This window comes from Rhinoraja longicauda, chromosome 24 (assembly GCF_053455715.1).
Source record: "Rhinoraja longicauda isolate Sanriku21f chromosome 24, sRhiLon1.1, whole genome shotgun sequence".
Classification (NCBI taxonomy): Eukaryota; Metazoa; Chordata; class Chondrichthyes; order Rajiformes; family Arhynchobatidae; genus Rhinoraja; species Rhinoraja longicauda.
The window spans coordinates 4,923,114-4,946,174 of NC_135976.1; the positions used below are offsets into that span (position 1 = coordinate 4,923,114).

The 23,061-nt window shown below is 43.9% G+C and overlaps 1 protein-coding gene across 1 annotated transcript in view; it reads right to left on the reverse strand.

Moving 5' to 3' along the window:
* The window catches only part of LOC144605392 (F-actin-capping protein subunit alpha-2-like), a 43,732-nt gene extending 22,056 nt beyond the window's left edge, over positions 1-21,676 (reverse strand). Inside the window, exons 1-2 of the mRNA XM_078420567.1 lie at positions 21,577-21,676; positions 1,291-1,354 (exon numbers count right to left, since the gene is read on the reverse strand). Of these exons, the coding sequence (XP_078276693.1) occupies positions 1,291-1,354; positions 21,577-21,615 (103 nt within the window). The 5' untranslated portion in view covers positions 21,616-21,676. The remainder of the gene's footprint in view (positions 1-1,290; positions 1,355-21,576) is intronic.
* Positions 21,677-23,061: the final 1,385 nt, after the last annotated feature.

The following is a 23,061-nucleotide window of genomic DNA, read 5'->3' on the forward strand; positions in this document are numbered from 1 at the left end:
TTAGGGAAAGATATATCACCACTGATGGCAGTTCAGAGTGGATTCACCAAGATGATGGACCTGGAAATAAAGGGATTATTTTTCGAAGAAGGGTTGAACAGGTTGGTTCTGCTCAGCTTGAAGTTTAGAATGAAAAGCGATGTTTTGAAACAGGAGAATATTATAGGGTTTTCAGTGCAAATTATGGCAGGCTGTGGCCACTTACAGGAGGATCTAGGACCAGAGGGCACAGTCACAGAATAGAGACCTTTAAAACTGTCAGGGGTTGCAGTGGGGGCAGATTTAATCATAGCATTCAGAAAAGAAACTGATAAGAATTTGCAGAGCTATTTGGGGAGGGTCTAGCTGGACTAATATTGCATGAATAGTACAGTGTGGAGATAATGGTCTAACCCTCGGCTGTATCCTTTGAGATTCAATTGCTCATTTGGCCTCCTGTTATGATAAATTCATGATTCCAATATTTCTTCATCAGCGTTTGAGCAGATGGGAATGGAAAAGTGATTTAAACAGATCCTTTACTCTACTTCAAAGACTTTAAAAGCAGTTTAAATTGTTCAATAGATTGTACTGTGGATTGTATGTATTCTGCCTTATAGCAGGGCATTTTGTCACTATCTGGGCCAAGCCATTTGTCTGCTGAGTACATTGTGAAGAGCTGTGTAATGGTGCTGACCCATCTAAAGAAGGGACTCGACACAAAACATCACCTTTCCATGTTCTCCAGAGATGCTGCATGACCTGCTGAGTTACTCCGACACTTTGTGCCTTTTTGTCCGCTGAGTAAGATCCATTAATTCAATAGAAGCCGCAGATTACCAGTAAATCATTGATTTACAGTCAAGTGCATTTATAGTTATCGAACCATGAGTCATGGGCAACTGGCAGCCTCAATAACCCAAGAAAGACAGGGCTATTTCTCTTTCACTGATTTGGCTGAACATATCCAGAACTGGCTCCTTAATAGACACATCCCACACATCCTATGTAATGAATAAAAACATGAATTCTAGATTCCATGATAAGCGATCCTTCAGCATTGGACTAATGAAGAACACTTATTCACACTGCCTAGGAAGGAACAGTAGATGCTAGTTTAAACCGAAGATAGACATGAAAAGCTGGAGTAATTCAATGGAACAGGCAGCATCTCTAGAGAGAAGGAATGGGTGACGTTTCACATTGCCACTGGCATACAAAGGGCAAGCACATTTGAACATACCTCAAAAACAAATTCACAATTTAGAGATTATAAAACATAAAAAAGACTTAATATTTCCAATCACCTACCATTAAATACTTCATTGAACTCTCCCGGTGGTGCATGCCTGATGAAATTGGTAGCTACTTGCACCTAAAATCAAACCAGAAATTCAGGTAGTCACAAATACGTTTTTCACAATATACAAGATTAATGGATGTTTCAAAAGCTGTTTGTTCACATCCGAGCACATCAATCAAGTTACCAAGTTAGCAACAGAAAATGCTGGAAACATTCAGCAGGATGAAGCGAATGTATTTATTCACAAAATGCTGGAGTAACTCAGGCAGCATTTCGGGAGAGAAGGAATGGGTGACATTTCGGGTCGAGATCCTTCTTCAGACTGATGTCAGGGGGGCGGGACAAAGGAAGGATATAAGTGGAGACAGGGAGATAGAGGGAGAACTGGAAAGGGGAAGGGGAAGAGAGGGACAGAGGAGAAGTTGGAGAAGTCAACATTCATACCGCTGGGCTGCAAGCTGCCCAAGCGAAATATGAGGTGCTGTTCCTCCAATTTCTGATGGGCCTCACTATGGCACTAGAGGAGGCCCATGACAGAAAGGTCAGACTGGGAGGGGGAGTTGAAGTGCTTAGCCACCGGGAGATCAGGTTGGTTAAGGCGGACTGAGCGAAGGTGTTGAGCGAAACGATCGCCGAGCTTGCGTTTGGTCTTGCCGATGTAAAGAAGTTGACATCTAGAGCAGCGGATACAATAGATGAGGTTGGAGGAGGTGCAGGTGAACCTCTGTCTAACCTGGAAAGACTGTTTGGGTCCTTGGATGGAGTTGAGGGGGGAGGTAAAGGGACAGGTGTTGCATCTCCTGCGGTTGCAGGGGAAAGTGCCCGGGGATGGGTGGTTTGGGTAGGAAGGGACGAGTGGACCAGGGAGTTACGGAGGGAACGGTCTCTGCGGAATGCAGAAAGCGGAGGGGATGGGAAGATGTGGCCAGTGGTGGGGTCCCGTTGTAGCTGATGGAATGTTGGAGGTTGATTTGTTGGATACACTGGCTGATGGGGTGGAAGGTGAGAACGAGGTCTGTCTCACTTCAGAGAATGTGCAGTAAAGATAGGTCAGCCTAGTCCATAGAAAGGAGTGCCCATCTTTTGAGGAATGACTGAGTCGATTACACCTCTATTCTCTTTAGTTTCAAAAGTGAGATGTGAAACATACAGAGCTTTTAAGGATGAGCAAGAAAGATGCTCATGGATGTTTCCCATGTCGATGGAGTCTGGAATCAGGGGTTATGTCTCAAAATAAGGGGAGGCCAATCAGGACTGAAATGTGGAGAAATCTCTTAACTGCATTTGGAAGATTCGTTTTTGCTATCTCAGAGTGTGGTGTGTGCGTAAGCTATATCTCCATCACATCCCCGAGCAGTAATGGCTATCGAAGTTGGACTTTGAGAAGGTATAGAAACTGCCATTACAATTGAGGAAGCGAATGGCAAAATATTACATCTCCTATAGTTGTAGAGAAAAGTGCCAGGGAACAGGGAGGGATGGGAGGCAAGGTATGAATGGATCAGAGAGTCATGGAATTAATTCCTACGGGGAGCAGAAAGGATGGGAGGGTTTTTTTGGGGGGTAATATTATTACCGAGTCCTTAGCAACACCATATGCCTCAAAATGACTACAAAACAAATGTCATTACTGCATGATATACAAGGCTTTGTCATAGACAAATACATAACCAAATTTCTTCCATGAGAGCAGTGACCATACTTCAAGGATACCTTAATTGTCTGTAGAGAATTTTGGGGTCAAGTAAGGCACTATTTAAATAAAGATTTTTTCCTTTAATTTATTAATTTCACAATATCTACTTTGTAAAATTGTGCTCAATTAAAATGGCAATCTTTAGTCCCACCAAAATATCAAAAAGTTAGGAAGGCTTCCTGCAGGCTTTAACAAATGAGTATACCAAATATTCAGGTGCAGCATCAGGTAGTTTCAGCAGTGCAAATCTACAGCATAATGACTACTTTCAAGGTGATTGTATTTTCCACACTCAACTAAAATAACCACAACCCTTATTTTACCATGTTTTTTAAAATACCCATAGGACACATTCAAGAAAATTAACTGTGCAGTGTGTGGGACATGCTTAGAAACCATGCAGAATTCAGAATCTATTTTATTAGTTTGGTTATTCATGGTTGATTTGCAAAACGGACAAATTGTTTTACATGTCAAGATTCAGAACGGAGCCACAAGCCTGCACAGAAGCTCCTAAGGCCAGGAAATAGAGAAAAAGGTAGAACACAAAGTGGTGGAGCACGTGGACAATAAAAACACTTGCGTCAGGCTGTTGTTTATATACTACAGCTCGGTGTTCAATACCATCATCCCCTCCAAGCAAGTTACCAAGCTCACGGAACTGGGTCTCTGCGCATCTCTCTGTAATTGGATCCTCGACTTCCTCATCCACAGACCAGTCTGTTCGAATTGGCAGAAATACATCTTCCTCATTAACAATCAGTAGGGGAGCACCTCAAGGCTGCGTGCTCAGCCCCCTGCTCTACTCTATACTCATGACTGTGTAGCCACAGTGCCAACTCCATCTTCAAGTTCGCTGTTCAAGTTCACCATTGTTGGACGAATTACAGATGGTGATGAGTCAGAGTGTAGAAGTGAGATCGACCGATTGACCAAATGGTGCCAGCACAACAACCTGGCTCTCAATATCAGTAAGACCAATAAACGGATTGTGGACTTTGGAAGAGGAAGGACGAGGACCCACAATCCTGTTTATATCAACAACGGTGGAGTCAAAAACTTCAAATTCCTGGGCGTGCATATTTCCGAAGATCTTTCCTTGTCGCAGCACACTGATGCAATTATAAATAAAGCACACCAATGCCTCTACTTCCTGAAAAGACTATAGACAATAGGTGCAGGAGGAGGCCATTCGGCCCTTCGAGCCAGCACCGCCATTCAATGTGATCATGGCTGATCATTCTCAATCAGTACCCCGTTCCTGCCTTCTCCCCATACCCCCTGACTCCACTTATGGAGATTCGGTCTGTCAGAGAGAATTCTCTTGAACTTCTACAGCTGTACAGTAGAGAGCATATTGACTGGTTGCATCATGGTCTGGTTCGGCAACTTGAACGTCCAGGAACGGAAAAGACTGCAAAAAGTTGATAACACTGCCCAGTCCATCACCGGCTCTGACCTCCCCACCATCAAAGGGATTAATCGGAGTCGTTGCCTCAAAAAGGCAGCCAGCATCATCAGAGACCCACACCACCCTGGCCACACACTCATTTCACCACTACCATCGGGAAGAAGGTACAGGAGCCTGAAAGCTGCAACGTCCAGGTTCAAGAACGGCTTCTTCCTTACAGCCATCAGGCTATTAAACACTACAACCTCAAATGAGCTCTGACTACAATAGACTATTATTATTATTATTATTACTGCACTACTATTGTTTGTTTTTGTGTGTGTGTGTGTGTGTGTATGCGTGTGTGTGTGTATATATATATATATATATATATATATATATATACACACACACACACACGTGTGTGTGTACACTTGTGAGTATGTGTTTCCATACACACTGAACTACTTTTTTCTCTCTCGTTTATGATATTGCTTACAGTGTACTATGTTTACATATTCTGCACTGCTGCAGCAAGTAAGAATTTCATTGTTTCATCTGGGACATATGACAGTAAAACACTCTTAACTCTTGCTGGAGTAACCCAGGCGGTCAGACAACATCTCTGGAGGACATGGATAAGTGTAATTTCGGATTGGAACTCTTCAGGCTGACGATAGTGGGGAGAGTAAACTGGAAAAGAGGCGGGACAACGCTTGGCTAGTGATGGATGGATACAGGGAAGGGGGTTTTGATTGGTACATGGGTGACAAAAGGGAGGGGGGGAGAGACAAGGAGACCAAAAAGGGTGTCAGATAAGCATAGAACATTTATGAAAGCCAGAGGGAGGAATGAAGGTGTAAGTTTACAGGGGGGGGGGGGGGAAGAAGAGAGATAGTGGGAGAAATGGCTGCGCACCAGGGTGGTTGGGAGAGGTGGGTGAAGGAAAGAGAGGTGGGAAATAAAGGAGAATTTGCAGAATTCAGTGTTTGTACTGTTGGGTTGCAGGTACCCAAGCGAAATGCAAGGTGCTGTTCCTCCAGCTTGCATGTGGCCTCACTCTGACAAAGGGGAAGGCCACTATGGGAATGGGAAGGAGAGTTAGAATTATTAGCAAACTAGAGAATCAGTGGTTACAAGGAGATTGGGAATCCAGCCGCACTGTTATTGCACGCGGAATAAATATTCTGCAGTTATTGTGGACACAAGGGACTACAGATGGTGGTTTGCAGAAAAAGACAAAGTGCAAGAGTAACTCAGCAGGTCAAGCAGCATCTCAGGAGAACATGGACAGGTGACGTTTCAGGTTGGAACCCTTTGTCAGACTAATTGTGGGGGGGGGGGGGAAGCTGGTTCCAGGTGAAAGGGGTTTGTGATTGGCAGATAGCTGGACAAATGCCAGAGATGAAAAGACAAAGTGTGAGATAAAACGATAAGGATGGAAGCTGCATGAATTGTGAAGCCAGAGGTAGGAATTTTGGTGGAACGAGATGGGGAGGAAGAGGAAAGGGAGAAATGGGTACACATTCACATGGGGGCACAACGCAGAGAGGTGGTAAAGGGGGGGGGGGGTTGTTATTTGCAAAGGAGGAGGCCCATGCTAGAAAGGTCAGTCCGTGAATAGGAGGCGGAATGAAAATGGTTAACAGCCGGGAGATCCAGCAGGCCTTGGTGGACCCAAATGCAACTGTTCTGCGAAACGGCACTTGGTCTCACAGATGTAAAGGAGGCTACATCAGGAGCATCAAATGCAGCAGATGAGGTTACAGGAGGTGCACATGAACCTGGAAGGACGGCTGGAGTCCCTGGCTGGATGGATGTGAGTGATGAGCTAGTGGAACGGGTGTTGCATCTCCTGTTGTGGCAGGGCAAAGTACCTGGGGAGGGCATAGTTTGGGTGGGAAGGGATGAGTGCACCAAGGAGTTGCACAGGGAGTTGGCGATGGCAGCAGGCACTGGACCAGGGCCCAGTAAGAAGAACCCGGGGGGGGGGGGGGGGGGAAGAGGAGGGGGGTCAGCTTCTGTGTCCTCAAGGTCAGCTGTGGGAGGCGCCCCTGAGGAACGAGGGCTGAAGAAAGCCGTGCAAGGAGAGGGACAATGGTTCACAGCACAACCGGTATGGAGGCAATGGTTGCAACGGGCTTTGTGGCCAGCTACAGCTGGGAATGTAAAATGGTGCCAAAACGGCACTTCTTGCACATGGACTCAGTGGGCTGTTGTGTATTATCCAGGGGGTGGTGCTCATGTATGGTGAGAATCTCGCTGATCTGTTTTCCAAAATGTCTTTCACTATACCTTGGTACACATGAAAATAAAGAAACGAATGAACCATTCATAACTTTCAACTTCCTGAGCACCTTCTCCTTTTGCAGCAGTCCAATGTCCACTCTTGCCTTCTTTTACTCGTTATATATCTGAAGAAACTTTTGGTACCTTCTTTTATCTTATTGGCTAGCTTACCTTCGTATTGCATCTTTTCTCCCCTAATTGCCTTTTTAGCTACCTTCTGTTGGCCTTTAAAAGCTTCCAATCCTCTGTCATATTATATGTCTTCTCTTTTAGCTTTACGCTGTCTTTGACTCCTTTTGTCAGCCACACCCACTTCAATTCTCTCTTTAGAATTTTTCTTCCTCTGAGATAAAAAGATCCTGTGCCTTCTGAATTACCCGCAGAAACTCCTGCCATTGCTACTCCACTGTCATTACAGCTAGGGTCCCCTTCCAATCAACCTCCCTCATGCCTCTGTAGTTACCTTTCCCACATTCACAGATTTCCAATACCTGCTGCTTTTTTAATTTAAGTGTGGCACTGCTGGTTAAATATTGGTGTTTCTCTCTGCCTATTCAATGCATAACCAAGAACACACATCAGTCTGCCGGCGCTAACATTTTTCTTCCATCAATAAATACGAAATTAAACATTCAGGTCATTTTCCTCAATAGTAGTTGTATGACCTGAAATGGAAAATTATTGTAAAGCACATACATGGGCAAGACAAGTACCTTACACAAGATTTCCATTTCTCCTTTAACCTGCCAGTGATTTTTCACAAATCAGGCAGAAGACTAGTTTACTTTTCAATGGGCCAATGTTACTTGCTACTGATTTATTATTTTCACATGTGCCAAGATACAGTGAAAAACTTTGTTTGCATTCTATCGAGTCAAAGCATTCCATACGCAAGTACAAACAAGCCACACACAGGTACACCAGGTAGGGCGAAGAGAAAAATGTAAAAGATTCTGTTACTGCATTACAGCTGGAGAGAAAGTGCAGAAAAAGAGTGCAAGCGCCACAATGACAGAGGCTGGGATATCAGGGCTACCCTCTTTCCTTACGAGAGATCCGCTTCGTAGTCGGAAAGCAGCGGAGAAGAGCCTGTTCCTCAATCTGCTCCCACGGGAGAAGGCAGGAACGGGGTACTGATTGAGAGTGATCAGCCATGATCGCATTGAATGGCGGTGCTGGCTCGAAGGGCTGAATGGCCTACTCCTGCACCTATTGTCTATTGCTTTCGAGATTTTATTCTCCCTATCCAATGGGAGAAGAGGAAATGCCCATGGTGTAAGTGATCCTTGATTACGTTGACTCTTTTCCTGAGGAAAAGAGGTCCTTCTGCAGTTGTACAGGGCCCTAGTGAGACCGCACCTGGAGTACTCTGTGCAGTTTTGGTCTCCAAATTTGAGGAAGGATATTCTTGCTATTGAGGGCAGGCAGCGTAGGTTTACAAGGTTAATTCCCAGAATGGCGGGACTGTCATATGTTGAAAGACTGGAGCGACTAGGCTTGTATACACTGGAATTTAGAAGGATGAGAGGGGATCTTATCGAAACATATAAGATTATTAAGGGGTTGGACACGTTAGAGGCAGGAAACATATTCCCCATGTTGGGGGAGTCCAGAACCAGGGGCCACAGTTTAAGAATAAGGGGTAGGCATTTAGAACGGAGATGAGGAAAAACTTTTTCAGTCAGAGAGTTGTAAATCTGTGGAATTCTCTGCCTCAGAAGGCAGTGGAGGCCAGTTCTCTGAATGCATTCAAGAGAGAGCTAGATAGAGCTATTAAGGATAGCGGAGTCACTGGGTATGGGGAGAAGGCAGGAACGGGGTACTGATTGAGAACGATCAGCCATGATCACATTGAATGGTGGTGCTGGCTCGAAGGGCCGAATGGCATACTCCTGCACCTATTGTCTAGATGGAGTGATTGGGGCGGAGGCTGGTCTGTGTGCTGGACTGAACTGCATCCACAACTCTCTGCAGCCACAGAATTGAATATTGAAATCACTGGGGCATAGATTTAGTAACAATTGTTATAAAGTTATTCAATTATTAAACTCTATATTGGACTCTAATCTTTTTGGACTTGTGTGGTTAACCAAGATTCAGCTGTCACTATAAGTTCACATCAGCTTCAGTTCTGGGTCCCGTTCACAGTAACCATTTATTCCCCCCCTCTACACTTGACTCAACCTTTAGACTATGGGGTACTCCAAAGACGTACAGGTATGTAGGTTAATTGGCTGGGTAAATGTAAAAATTGTCCCTAGTGGGTGTAGGATAGTGTTAATGTACGGGGATCGCTGGGCGGCACGGACTTGGTGGGCCGAAAAGGCCTGTTTCCGGCTGTATATATATGATATGATATGATATGAATGGTCTTAAGTGCATTAAGGATTTATACACTGACAACATATTTGATAGTTTTGATAACCTGTGCAGAAAATATGACCTCCCACATAATCATTTCTTTAAATATCTTCAGATCAGCCACTTTGCCATGAAAACATTTTCTTTTCCTGATCTCCCATCTGTCACAGGGTTGGATAAACTCACTCTTACCTTTGCAAATAAAGGACTGATCTCTGCATTATATTCTCAATTGATGTCTTTAGGGGATCAAAAGCTGAACAAAATTAAAATTAGGTGGGAGGATGACCTTGGTATGGATCTGTCTGAGGAATGCTGGACAGAAGCACTGAAAAGAGTTAATTCCTCGTCATCATGTGCAAGATTGGGGCTCATACAATTCAAAGTTTTACACAGGGCTCATTTAAGCAAAGCTAGGCTTGCCGACATATATCCGGGGACAGACGCTGGCTGTGACAGGTGCTCCTTCTCTCCAGCCAATCTAGCTCACGCATTCTGGTCCTGCCCCAAACTTGGTGACTACTGGACAGTGGTTTTTAAAACCACCAGTGAAGTCCTTGGGGTGACAGTGAGGCTTTGCCCACTTGTAGCTGTATTCGGCGTAACAGATGGAACTTTGGGTTTAAATGCAAACCAATCTGACATCATTGCATTCACATCACTTTTGGCCCGTAGGAGAATTTTGCTGGTCTGGAAATCTACAACTCCTCCATCTGCTGCCGCTTGGCTAGAGGACGTAATGTTTTTTCTAAAACTAGAAAAGATCAAATTTACACTGGGGGGTCTGTGAAAAAGTTTTATTCAGAATGGGAACCTTTTCTGTCATACTTTGAGAATCTAAAAGAACTACCCACTGACTGAGGGCACTTGATTGCAGTTGGGGATCTGCCTTTAATTATGTTTTACTTTTATTTATTTACTTATTTTTGTTTACACAATTGCCGATTACCTCACAGGATGGCTGATGCATAATGAATGAGAGAATCCTGAACCATCTGACATGTTGTAGATATGTATGGGCCTGCGCCTTGGAAGAATGTAGAGGTTTTGCTGTCAAATTGTGCATTTGTATTTGTGATATGATATATTGTGAACACATCAGCTGCAAAGGGGTGTCCAGGGAGGGTGGGTGAGGGTTATTTTTGTTGTTATATATAAAGAACAAATTGGAGGGGAATGTAATGCATTACGTTTTTTTCGTATTGTATCTTTCCTTCAATAAAAAATAAATATTCAACCAAGATTCAGATAATCCACAGGTACGCCGAAGTTTCGAAAAGAGTATAAATTCAACAAATCTAAATTTTTACTTGCATTATGTACAAACAAGGAACTGCAGATGCTGCTTACAAAAAAAACAAAGCGCTGCAGTAACTCAGTGGGTCAGGCAGCATCCTTGGAGAACATGGACAGATGGCGGTTCATGTCGGGACCTTTTTTCAGACTGATTGTGTGAGGGGGCACGGGGCGGTGGGGAGATTGTAAGGGCTAACATTAAGAATGCAGCTATGTGGGTTTTATTGCAGGAGTGTAAAAGTTCCAGCTCGATTATATTGCTGGGGCATCCTGTTTGTCAGCATGTAGCACGGTTTATGGCTGATCGCATCCTCTGATATCAGCAACCTGCGTTCTAAGCTTTGAAGTGTTAAGAAGAACATCTTGCCACACGGACTGCCCTTTGTTCCCAAGAAAGAAGAGGACATGATGGTCCCGAAAGACACATAAAGATTATAGGGCATTGTAAACTTGCCATATAAGGCAGCGATGGAAAATTACTGGCACATGTATTTAGGGTATAACATGTGTGTAAATGTAAACTTTCGGGGAGAGAGGCTACACTAGCTGCCTGAGCATTTCTGAACGCTCCAGTGCCTAGGCTCTCGAGAAAGCGTGGCAGATGAAAAGGTGAACAAAGGCAACGGAGTGGTTTGAAAGGCAGATGGTTGGACAAAGGCCACAGATGAAAAAACAGGTGTGAGACAAAAGGAGTGAAGAGTTGCAAATTGTGAAGCCAGAGGAAGGAATGTCAGGGGAGGGAAGAGTCGGTGCGAGTCCAGGTGGGGGAGAAAGGGGACTGGGGGTGGGGGGGGGGGGGGGGGTGGGGTGGTGTGGTGAAGAGGTTATCTAAAATATGAGATTTCAATATTCATAGCATTGGGTTGTAAGCTACCCAAGTGGAATACGAGGTGCTTTTTCTCCATTTTGCATTTGGGCTCACTCTGGCTATGGAGGCAGCCCAGGACAGAATGTTCAGTATGGGAATGGGAAGAGGAGTTAAAATGGTTAACAACCAGGAGATCCTTAGCAGACCGAGCGGAAGCCTTTGGCAAAACTCAGCTATTTAGTGGACAAACTCAACAAAGCTGGGTTCCATTGCACATCCAAAATAGAATGCTGCACTTACTGGGAATCTTTTCGCCATTTGATTCCCACTCTAAGAATATGATTGTACTCGAGCCCCTGATACCAGATTGATACAATTGAGAAACTTTGTCGACAACTTTAATTTAACAAGGGCCACTTAGATCTGAAATTTGTTCTACATACAGGCCGTGACAGTCAAGGCTAGCAAGTTTCATTTGATAAAAGTTGCTCGTATAGTTGGTAGATATTTACAGTACTTGAAAGGCATCTTAATCATTTTGACCGAAACCAGTTAGGTTTTCTACAAGGCGAATTAAATTTCTCAGTGGCATGGTGGGAATCTGACTTCACCTTCCCTCCATTCTTCAGGCTTCAAGACTACAAATTCAATAAGTTAATGACTTGAAGCACCCTCAATTTGCACAACTCTTTAAAGAACTTAATGGCACTAAAATTGCTGTACTGTTAGAATGCAATTTTCTGCTGACGAGTGCAGCTTTGCTTCCCCAAATGACACGGCTCATATTGGTCAGATTCTATCTCGATAGAATCGCACCCAAAGGCTGTATCCTCCAACTTGTAAATGGCATTAAAGTGGAATTTTAATTCAATCATGGGCATGTAGACTTTGGATAAAAGAGAGGCAGGGTACAAGTTTAGGTGCAATGACAAAACAACCCATTAAACATTGTGAGATTCCTCTGAACATAACCATACTGGTCTGCACAAATTATTTGTACGGCTTACTGTAAAATTGCTAACAAACAAATGTGTATCCCAAGCTTCTGATCCTGCCTTGACATACTTTCCACAACAGAAATGAATGTAGAGTTTGAGCTTGTTGGCTAACGGTACCAGAATATTTTCATTTATCTTGCATTCATTTATCTCTGCCTTCCCGATACATTTTAAAGACAATAATGTATTTTTGAAGTGCAGTATCAGTTGAACAGCAGGAAACACACATTTGTGGACAGTAAACTGCTGCAATCTGCAAAATAAACTCTTGATCGAGAAAAAACTGTTGCGTAAGTCAGCAAGGACAAATGCTTCATTCTTTTACAAAATATTGATAGAAGATTATTCCTTAGGTTTAACAAAAAAGCAGATGAGGCTACGACTTATTACCACAACTGAATGATATTTTCTGACTTTGTAGCACCATTTCCAAGATGGAGCATTAACCGAGATGGTGGAATGGCCTTCGGCTGCCAGGATATCCTGGATTACCTGCTCTTGTAACCAAATTATTTGTGGCTGGTCAAATTGAGTTTCTGGTCAACGTTGACTCCCTGACATAGGTGCTGGGGTCTTGGTAATAGCAATGCCTTAGGACATCACGGGTAGGCGGTTAGATTCTCTTTGATACAAATGATAATTACCTGGCACTTCTGTGGCATAGATGTCACTTGCCACTCACGCGGGACTGGAATGATTGTCCTCTGACAAACAGAGCCATCTTTCTGTGTTTGACGTTCAACACCAGAGTGTTGTCCCTTCTCTGCCCACCTACTTCAACCTTCTAAGGGCCCTACAATCAGTCTGAAGAAGAGTCTCAACCCAAAACATCACTTATCCATGCTCTCCAGGTATACTGCCTGAACCGCTGAGTTACTCCAGCAATTTGTGTCCTTTTGTGATTGAACCAACATCTGTAATTCTTTGTTTCTGCTTGCCTGGGTAATTCCAAGATATACTGTGGACATGTGACATGTATAGGACACCGGCAAAGTTACAAAGTATTCAATGCAGTCCCAATGGTCCCTATTTTGTCCCCCCCCCCCCCCCAACACCGGGTCCCTCTTTGTTCTCGGCGAACCCCCATGTCAGGTCCCTTTTTGATATCTGCAGCCCCCCCTCGACCTCCGGTGCCCACTGCAGGCCCATCCTCAGCTGCTTGCCACCGGCAGCCTCATTCTGTACCGCCGTGCCGCTGTGGATGGAGATTGGCTTCTGTGACGGTGGGGAGCATGCAGTGCACTTTCCATGATATCTCCATTAAAAAAACATTACTTATATTTTGAACACTATGTTTTTTTAATCCTTTCAAAAAACATTGTGCCCCTGTCTATATAGAAGTTGTGAATAACTAATGCTCAACAAATTTTACCTTCCTTTTTAAATCATTCAACGCGAGTGTTAATTCCAAAATCTATGGTTACGTATTCTGCAAATCCCCGAATGGGTTTTCACACACCCGACTTTGTCCTGAAACTAAATCAAAGTCACATATTTTCTTGATAATGACCATGGCACACTGAAAGCTTCTCAACATTACACAAGATCTAAGGACAGGTGTAATCCACTAGGCCCCTCAAGCCTGCCCTGCCATTCACCATAATCATGGCTGATTTACCCTAGGCCTCAATTCTTTCTCTACGCCAGTTTCCCTGAGCAGATGTTGCAAAAAATGTATCTATTTACACTTTAATTACATACACCTCTGGCATAAAGAATACCCTCTGCGAAAAATATAGACCTTCTCCTGTTTAATAAGACCAGCCCTTAACCTTGTACCTTTACCCACGTCCTCTCATTTGACTCTCCCCCTGATGAAATCATCTCCATATCTATCCAGTTAAGTCCCCTCAGGAACTTATATATCACACCAGGTTAACCTTCATTCTTTTAAACTCCAAATAATGCAGATTAAAACTGTTTTCCCTTTCTAGAGCAGATTTGGATTTTGAATCCACAGCAAATAGCTTGTTCATATTTTTGAAAAATTATTGTTGCATTTTCCACCAGGTCCGGCAATATCCAGGTGTTTTTTGCAGATCTAACGCTATTGTTGAACACTGATACGCACGCAGTGACAAAGCAGCCACAATGTACAAAACAGAAGATGCAGTCGGTAGCTCTTTCCACCCACGTAATAGTTTTGCACATATTGTTTGCTAACTATTGGAATATAAGTATTGTAAAATGCAGCAACGTTTGACATCTAGGGTCTTGTGATGGTTAAATGATTAGTACATTCAGCCCACACAGTTAATCTTAGCTTTTAAAACATTTCAATTGACTCCCCCCCATCATTTTGTTTGAAAATTATTGATTCAATTGCCTTCTGTGAATAAAGGATTCCTCAAAGTACCGCGAATAGTCAAGTTTTAAGACTAAAGTGATACATTATTCTGGATTTACCCAATGAAGAGAACAGATTCTCTCAACTTTATCAACTCCTTCAACCACTTAAGATCTCTTAATCGTCAATACTCGAGCTGCACTAGGTCAAAGAACAACACATGTTAATTGTACTGAGGGAAAAAAAAGCCACAGCCTTGTGTTGCAGACCTCCAAGCAGTAAGGACAGAGCAATACAATGATGTGGATCCACGGAGATAAGGAAAAAGAGGATGAACAAATAATAAGAAAACTTGAAAAACCTCGACCAACTATATTTTTTGTGCAGTGGCTGGATGAGCAGATTTTATAGCAGCTTTGCTCACTCAAACACATTTCTCCATCTGTAACATTTTTTGCTGCTCTGAACTTCCTGCCATCTCTGGTGAAGCATTTGAATATTACCATTTCAGGTAATAAACACATCACGCAGCAGAACCCAACTTCCTCTTGTTCATTCGTGCAAGTGACTGGCTGCATTACTTGACTGCAATTCACAGCAAGCGCCCAGTTTAAAAACATCTCGCAACAATCATACCAAAAACACAGAGTGGTGCAACTCAGAAAATGACAATTCAAATTACTGCAGAGCTTTTATGAAAGGTGTTGATTTTAATTCCCCATAGCACCGTTCTTCATTCCAAATAGCACAAAGATTTTATCAAAACAACTTCCCTTTATTTTATTTAACCCATTCTTGTTAGTCAGTAGTATTATTAAACCTTGACTCTCTATGCTCTGAGAATAATGCTATTCATGTTCAAAATAATTTCAAACATTTTGAAATCATTTCATCTAAGTTGTCATACATAACACATGCCAGGATATTTTTAAATTTCTAAATATTGTTCAAACTTCAAAAATCATATGTAATTAACCAAAATATTCATCTTATTAAGCATTCACAATATTGTTTGAAATCTAAAAAATACAATATAAACAAGCCACCCCTCTTTCTCTTATACATTTAGCTTGCTGATTATACAATAGCATTGATGAAGTCTCTAACTCTCTGAAAGTGGCAACACAAGCAAATGGAGTGGCAAAGAAGGCATGTGGTATGCTTGCCTTCATTGTTCGGGCATTGAATATAAGAGACAGGAGGTCATGATGCAGCTTTACAGGACTTTGGTTAGGCTGCATCTGGAGTATTGTGTGTAGTTCTGGACGCCCCGTTACAGGAATGATGTGGAGGCTTAGGAAAGGGTGCTTAGGTGGTTTACCAGAATAATGGCTGGATTAGGGGGTGTTAGCTACAAGGAGGGGCTGGACAGGCCTAGATGGTTTTCTCTGGAACACCGGAGATCGCAGGGAGATCTGATAATACTTGAATATTGAATACTTGAGTCCTTTAATACTTCAAATAAACAATCTAATTGCAAATATATGAAGAAAATACCTTCATTTCATTGCAACAGCTGTACTAGACAATTAAGCTAACTTCAAACAACTGATTCTGAAATAAAATAAGAATTTGCAGGATTTTCTCATTGTAATCTCCAGCCTCAGTCCTTCAAACAACAGCATGGTTACAGCGCCAGAGACAGGGTCTGACCTTGACTACGGATGATGTCTGTATGGGGTTTGTACGTTTTCCCTGTGACCGCGTGGGTTTTTTCCACGTGATCCGGTTTCCTCCCACACTCCAAAGACATACAGGTTTGTACGTTTATTGGCTTCTATAAATTGTCTCAAACGCATGCAGGTTAGTGTACGGGATGATCGCTAGTTGGTGCGGACTCGGTGGGGCTGTTTCGCACTGTATCTCTAAAGTCTAAATAGCCTTGGGACTTCAGTTGTACAAAGATTTACTCTGAGCCCAAGGAGAAATATGGAGGGGGGATGGGCAGGGAAGGGTGTTGCTGAAACTTGAGTCTACAAAATGGATCAGAAGGATCATAAATGTGAACAGAGAGATGAAGTAGGAAATAAAATGTACAGTTGTATATATAATATATATACACACGCAGGCATCACACATACATATATATATATATATATATACACACACATATATATATACACACATATACACACACACATATATATACACACACATATATATACACACACAAGGTAGACACAAAATGCTGGAGTAACAGCGGGCCAGGCAGCATCGCTGGAGAAAAGGAATAGGTGACGTTTCGGTTCGAAACCCTTCTTCAGACTGAAGTCTGAAGAAAGGTCTCAACCCGAAACATCACCCATTCCTTCTCTCCAGAGATGCTGCCTGGCCCGCTGTTACTCCAGCATTTTGTGTCTACCTTCGATTTAAACCAACATCTGCAGTCTTTTTTCCTACATATACACACACATACATATATATACACACAGACATATATATATATACATACACATATAGACACATACATATATACACACACATACATATACACGCACACACATACATAGATACACACACCTATGAAAATGCTGGAGTAACTCAGCGGGCCAGGCAGCATCTCTGGAGAAATGGAAAAGTTGACGTTTCAGAACTGAAGAGGGGTTTTGATCTGAAACATCCCCTATTCCTATACTCCAGAGATGTTGGCTGACCCGCAGCATAAACAATCTTTATATTTTGTATATAAATAATCTTTAATGTGCAAGAATATTTGACAGTATGAATGGATGGAATAAATAATACATGATCAAAAAGGATGGGTGAAGAATACAACAATTACATACGAAAGTGGGGAGGAGAGAAGGAGATTGAGACAAAGAGAGAAGGGGAATAAGAAAGATAGAACAAGCCAAAGTTATATAATAATAAATGTTTATACAATACTCAAGCAGCTCAATGGAATCCAACTCATCAAAATCACAGCTGAGAGCATCAAAACGTTTCTTACGCTTTAATTACATAGCAAGACGTCTTGTGTGGCATGGGGTAATTAAATACAATAAATGTATAAAGCCTTTTATAACAAGCAAAATGTCCAAAGGGCTTCACTAAAGTGAACAGGCAAAATTCACATGACTTATTTGGAATTTCTGGGGAAATGAACAAAATAATAAGCAGGATATTGGTTTAAAGAAACATCAAGGAAGAGAGAGATAAAGAGAAGCAAAGAGATTTAAGGAGACAACTCTAGTACTTGGGCTGCAGACATTTGAAGATACAGCCACCACTGTTAGGAGTACCAGGAAGATGTACAAAAGATCGGCGCAGGAGGAGCAAAGGATTGTAGAGCAAGAGGAGGTTACCATGATAGGGTGCTGCAAGGTCATGGAAGAACTTGAAACCAAAGCCAATCATTTTAAAGGTATGTAAGCCAAATTTGTCAGCAAGAACACAAATGATGAGTCAGCATGGCATTGGGACATGGGCAAAAACATTCCAGATAAGCACACATATATAGAGAGCAGAAATTGGAGGCCTGCAGAAAAACACTGGAATACCATTCTAATTATTAGAAGTTTAAGACATAAAAAGGACCTGGACTGCACAAAGGTGTCCTTCAAATGAAACCACATCCTCTTAATAATTTTCTTACAAAGTCAGAGTAAAAAGCTTCACCATTTACTGCTCAACAACTGACTGAGGCACTGCACCAGAGGATGTACAATGACATGCCAGAATATACCCATGCAGTTTCCACCACAACTACTTTAAATGGTTCACCTAAAACCACATTGTTGAAGAACAGTTTACTGCAGAAGATGGAAGACTAACCTACAAAAGGTGCACCTGTTGGGAGCTTTCATTTTGAGTTTCAAATTTTGTTCTAAAAGAAAACAAGTAATTTACAAAGCTCTGCTCTCACCATCAAAAGCAGAAGTATTTGGATCTATATCGCCACACCCCTACACAACATGACTTAATTTCTAACTTCCACAGAGTCGTGATTCCATTTTACAATACAAGGAAGTAACAAAGTGTTACACTGGAACGTTTTGAAAAATCTAAAGGAAGAATAAATTAGTCACCACCCTACAAGGTTCGGAAATATCAGAGCAGTAAGGTTCCACCTGCTATCTCATACGGACGTCTCTAAATTGAGGCAAGCTTAAGCCTTCATAAGCTACGAAGCTATAATGCGTGAAAATTGAGAGAAAAAAATTGACAACAAGCAATTGCAATCCAAGTAAATGTTGTTGTGGCATCTTCAACAGTATAGTGGACATCCAAAACCACAGATGCTTTTTCATCACAGCTATATCACAGCAACAGTATAATAAATGGAAGCTTAATCATCTCCAAAGCATTCAGAGTAGACTTTCATAATTTTTGAATGGTAATAGTAATAAAAACAGCAGATTACAATGAAGACCAATTTAACAGGAACATGAGAAAGTCACATTAATCCTTCTAGTTCAGTTTGAAAGCAGATTCATACTGCAAAAAGGTGAAAATGGCCGGGGATGGGGAATGGGGCAAACCAGTTCCCAGGTCTCACCAACATCCTAAACACTATCCCCATCGAGCTAGCTATAAAATTTTAAGCAAAGAATGGCAGCTACAAATTGAATAGCAACTAAAGGACAAACATTAAATGTCAGAAATGAAAACCTACAATGCAAGAATATTTTTCATGAAAATAAAATCAAGGCATTGTGAACTTCCTTCTTTGAAAAGTACTTCATCAGTGAACTTCATCAATGTATAAAGTGAGCACATAACACAGTGGGTAAATGTGCACTGTACCATGTGAGCAATGGGCATACACTGTTATGGTCATTTAATCAGCAACCATACACAGACTCGGGCAGAGCATTATTGGTATGAGTGTATTGTCCTCGGGTAAACTGCAAGAACAGTGCATTGCCCCAAGCTGTGTGTGAATAACATGTGTGCACTGCCTTCTGACTGTGAAATACCAACAGAGCCTGAATCTAAGCAACAAATGTGAATGTGCGCTGTGTTCATGCACTGTCCCGGACTGAACGCAAACAGCATGCGTTTGCCCGAAGACCAAGTGTGAGCAGTGAGCATATAGTTACTGGGCCAATGTGAGCAGCAAGTGTGTACTGTCCCGAGATTAACTGCAAGCAGTCTATGTGAACTACCCCGTGTACAATCAATGAGCATACACTGACCCATGGCAGAATGCAACGAGTGTGCACTGCCCCAGGCCTTAGTGTGAGTGCCGAGTGTGCACTGTCCCTGAGAGTGAGTGCCGAGTGTGCACTGTCCCTGAGAGTGTGAGTGCCGAGTGGAGTGTGCACTATCCATGAGCTCAGTGTGTGCCGAGTGTGCACTGTCTCTGAGCTCAGTGTGTGTGCCGAGTGTGCATTATCCCTGAGCTCAGTGTGAGTGCTGAGTGTGCACTGCCCCATGGCTCATATTAGCAGTGACTGCACACTGTTCTTGAGCTCAGTGTGAGCGCCGGGTGTGCCCTGCCCCTGGGCTCAGTGTGAGTGCCGAGTGTGCCCTGCCCCTGGGCTCAGTATTAGCAGTGAGCGCACACTGTTCCTGAGCTCAGTGTGAGCGCCGGGTGTGCCCTGCCCCTGGGCTCAGTGTGAGTGCTGTGTGCACTGCCCCTGGGCTCAGTATTAGCAGTGAGTGCACACTGTTCCTGAGCTCTGAGTGTGAGTGTGCACTGTCCCTGGGCTCAATGTGAAGTGAGTGTGTACTGTCCCTGGGGTTTGTGTGAGTAGTGAGTGTACATTGTTCCTGGGCTCAGTGTGAACAGTGAGTGTGCACTGCCCTTGGGCTGTGTGAGTAGTGTGTGCACTGCCCCTGGGCTCATTGTGAGCAGCGAGTGTGTACTGTCCTTGAGCTCAGTGTGAGCAGTGAGTGTACACTGTTCCTGGGCTAATTGTGAGCAGTGAGTGCATTGTCCCTGGGTTCAGTGTGAGCAATGAGTGTGCACTGTTCCTGGGCTCAGTGTGAGCAATGAGTGTGCACTGTTCCTGGGCTCAGTGTGAGAAACAGCATACATACAAGCAACGTGAGCACACTGTCCCCAGGATGAATGTGTGTCTTGTATTCAGATCGAGTGTAAAAAACAAGTTTGTGCTAACCACCGTCTGAGTGTAAGGAGAGTATGTATGCACTGTCAACTGACTGATGGTGAACAACTTGCATGTATTGTTTAAGAAGGAACTGCAGATGCTGGTTTAAACCAAAGTATGTATTGTTCCTGGGATAACTGGGCAACAAGTGTGCATCATCAGAGCTGAATATGAGCGACAAGTGTGTACAGTCCATGAGTTGATTGTGTACTATCCCCAAGCTGCACGTGAATTAACGTGCAGTCATGAACTGAGTGTGCACATGATCTGAGTGCCACAATGTCCAACTCGAGTGCAAGAATCAAATTGGTACTGACCACTGGGTGAGTGAGGGCAATGAGTGTGCGAGGAACAACTATTCAAAGTCATCAAGCAGGAATAATACGTGTATTCTGTGGTCTATGTGAATGTAAGCAACAAGTGTGCATTGTCTACGAGCTAAGTGTGAGCAATGAGTGTGAACTGTCCCCACCCTGTCCCCAAGCATGCTGTTCCTGAACTGAGGGTGAGCAATGAATATGTACTGGCTCCTGTTTTAGTAAGAGTAACAAACTTACACTGTCACTGGTTTGAGTGTGATCAATAAGTGTGCAGTGTGTTGAGTCCAGGCAACAAATGCTAAATGCCCCCAGAATCTGCGTGAGTCACGAAAGGTCGCTGTTCCTGGGCAGCGCAACGAGTGTTTACTATCCTTAAACTTGGTAGAAACAATGGGTGTGCAACGTCAATGGGTGTGTGATCCCATGGGCTACAAGGCGCAATGAATGTGGTGTCCCCAGCCCAGCCCAGCCCTGCCCAGTGTGGAAGTTCCACTATAACGGAGCAGGAAGTTGTGCGAAGGCCTGAAGTTTAAGGCGGAGGCGATGGGGCGCGGATTCCGCAGACTCGGGAAACAGGTGGAGCGGAGCAGGAGCAGCAGCGGCGGCTGGGCCGGGCCGGGACCCACCGACCGACCGACGCTCCCGGGTGAATGAGCCGGGCCGGGGAGCGCCGCGCCGGGTCACCGAGTGCCCGGCACCAGACCCCGCTGCTCCCGGGCGACATCTCCGGGCCTCGGGTTTGTCCGCCAGCCCCGCGGGTGGGAGTGGGCAGCGGCGCCCGGACGGTGCTCACCTTCTCGCCGTCCGACAGCTGCTCTTCCGCGTCCGCCATCTTCACCCCCGTCTTCACCGCCGGCCGCGCCGCATGCTGGGAGCGGCCGCAGTAGCGCCGCCCTGCCGGGCCCGGGCAGTACTGCAGCCTGGAGGCGCCCCTCTGCGCCGCCCTGCCGGGCCCGGGCAGTACTGCAGTTCACAGGCGCCCCCTTGCCGGGCCCGGGCAGTACTGCAGCCTGGGGCGCCCTTCAGCGCCGCCCTGCCGGGCCCGAGCAGAACTGTAGCTCACAGGCGCCCCTCTGCGCCGCCCTGCCGTGCCCGAGCAGTACTGCAGCTCACAGGCGCCCTTCTGCGCCGCCCTGCCGGGCCCGTGCAGAACTGCAGCTCACAGGCGAGAGAAACAATGAAATATGTAGGAAGGAACTGCAGATGCTGCTTAACACCAAAGATAGACAAAAAATGCTGGAGTAACTCAGCAGGCCAGGCAGTATCTCTGGAGAGAAGGAATGGGTGACGTTTCTGGGTCGAGACCCTTAGAGCAAATCTCGTTATAAAGTCAATTGTATCAATCGGGGAAAGGGGCTTAGGAGCTATAGTTTCAACGCAATAACAAAGTAAACTTTTCTGCAGGATTCAAAATAAATTTATTTTCAAGAAAAATAAGTTTATTGTTCTCACCTGTATCCCGCCTCACCTGATTCCACCTATCATTTGCCTGATGTTGTCCCACCCTCACCTGTATTCCAGACCCCCTACCCCCCTACAATCAGTCTGAAGGGGCCCAAACTGAAATCTATCCATGTTCTTCAGAGATGCTGCCTGACCCACTAAATTATTCCAGCACTTTGTGTCTTCTTTTTTGTAAACCAGCATCTGCAGTTCCTTTTGTCTACCCTTTGAGGCACAATATCTGTGCCGAACATGACATCAAGTTAAACTAATTTCTTCTGCCTGCATAATAAGCATATCCCTCCATTCCCCGTATATTCATGAGCCTATCCAAAAATCTCTTAAATGCCATTATTGTATCTGTCCACCACCAACCCTGGCAGCATGTTCCAGCACACACCACTCTCTGTATAAAAAATCTTGTTCCACAAAGCTCCTTTAAATTCTGCCCCTTTCACTTTAAAGGTATGGTCTATAATCTGTATTTATTCACAAAATGCTGGAGTAACTCAGCAGGTCAGGCAACATCTCAGGAAAGAAGGCATGGGCGACGTTTCAGGCCGAGACCCTTCTTCAGAAAAACTTAGTCATCAAACCCGCTGACTAAAAACAACAGTCATCAAACTCACTGACTAAAAAAAACTTAGTCATCAAACCCGCTGACTAAAAAAAAAGTCATCAAACCCGCTGACTAAAAAATCCTTCCGTGCCCTATAATCTGTGATATTTCTACCCTGGAAAAAAAGGGTTCTGACTGACTACTCTATCTATATCACTCATGATTTTGTACACTTCTGTCAGGTCACTCCTCAACCTCCGATGCTCCAGAAAACAT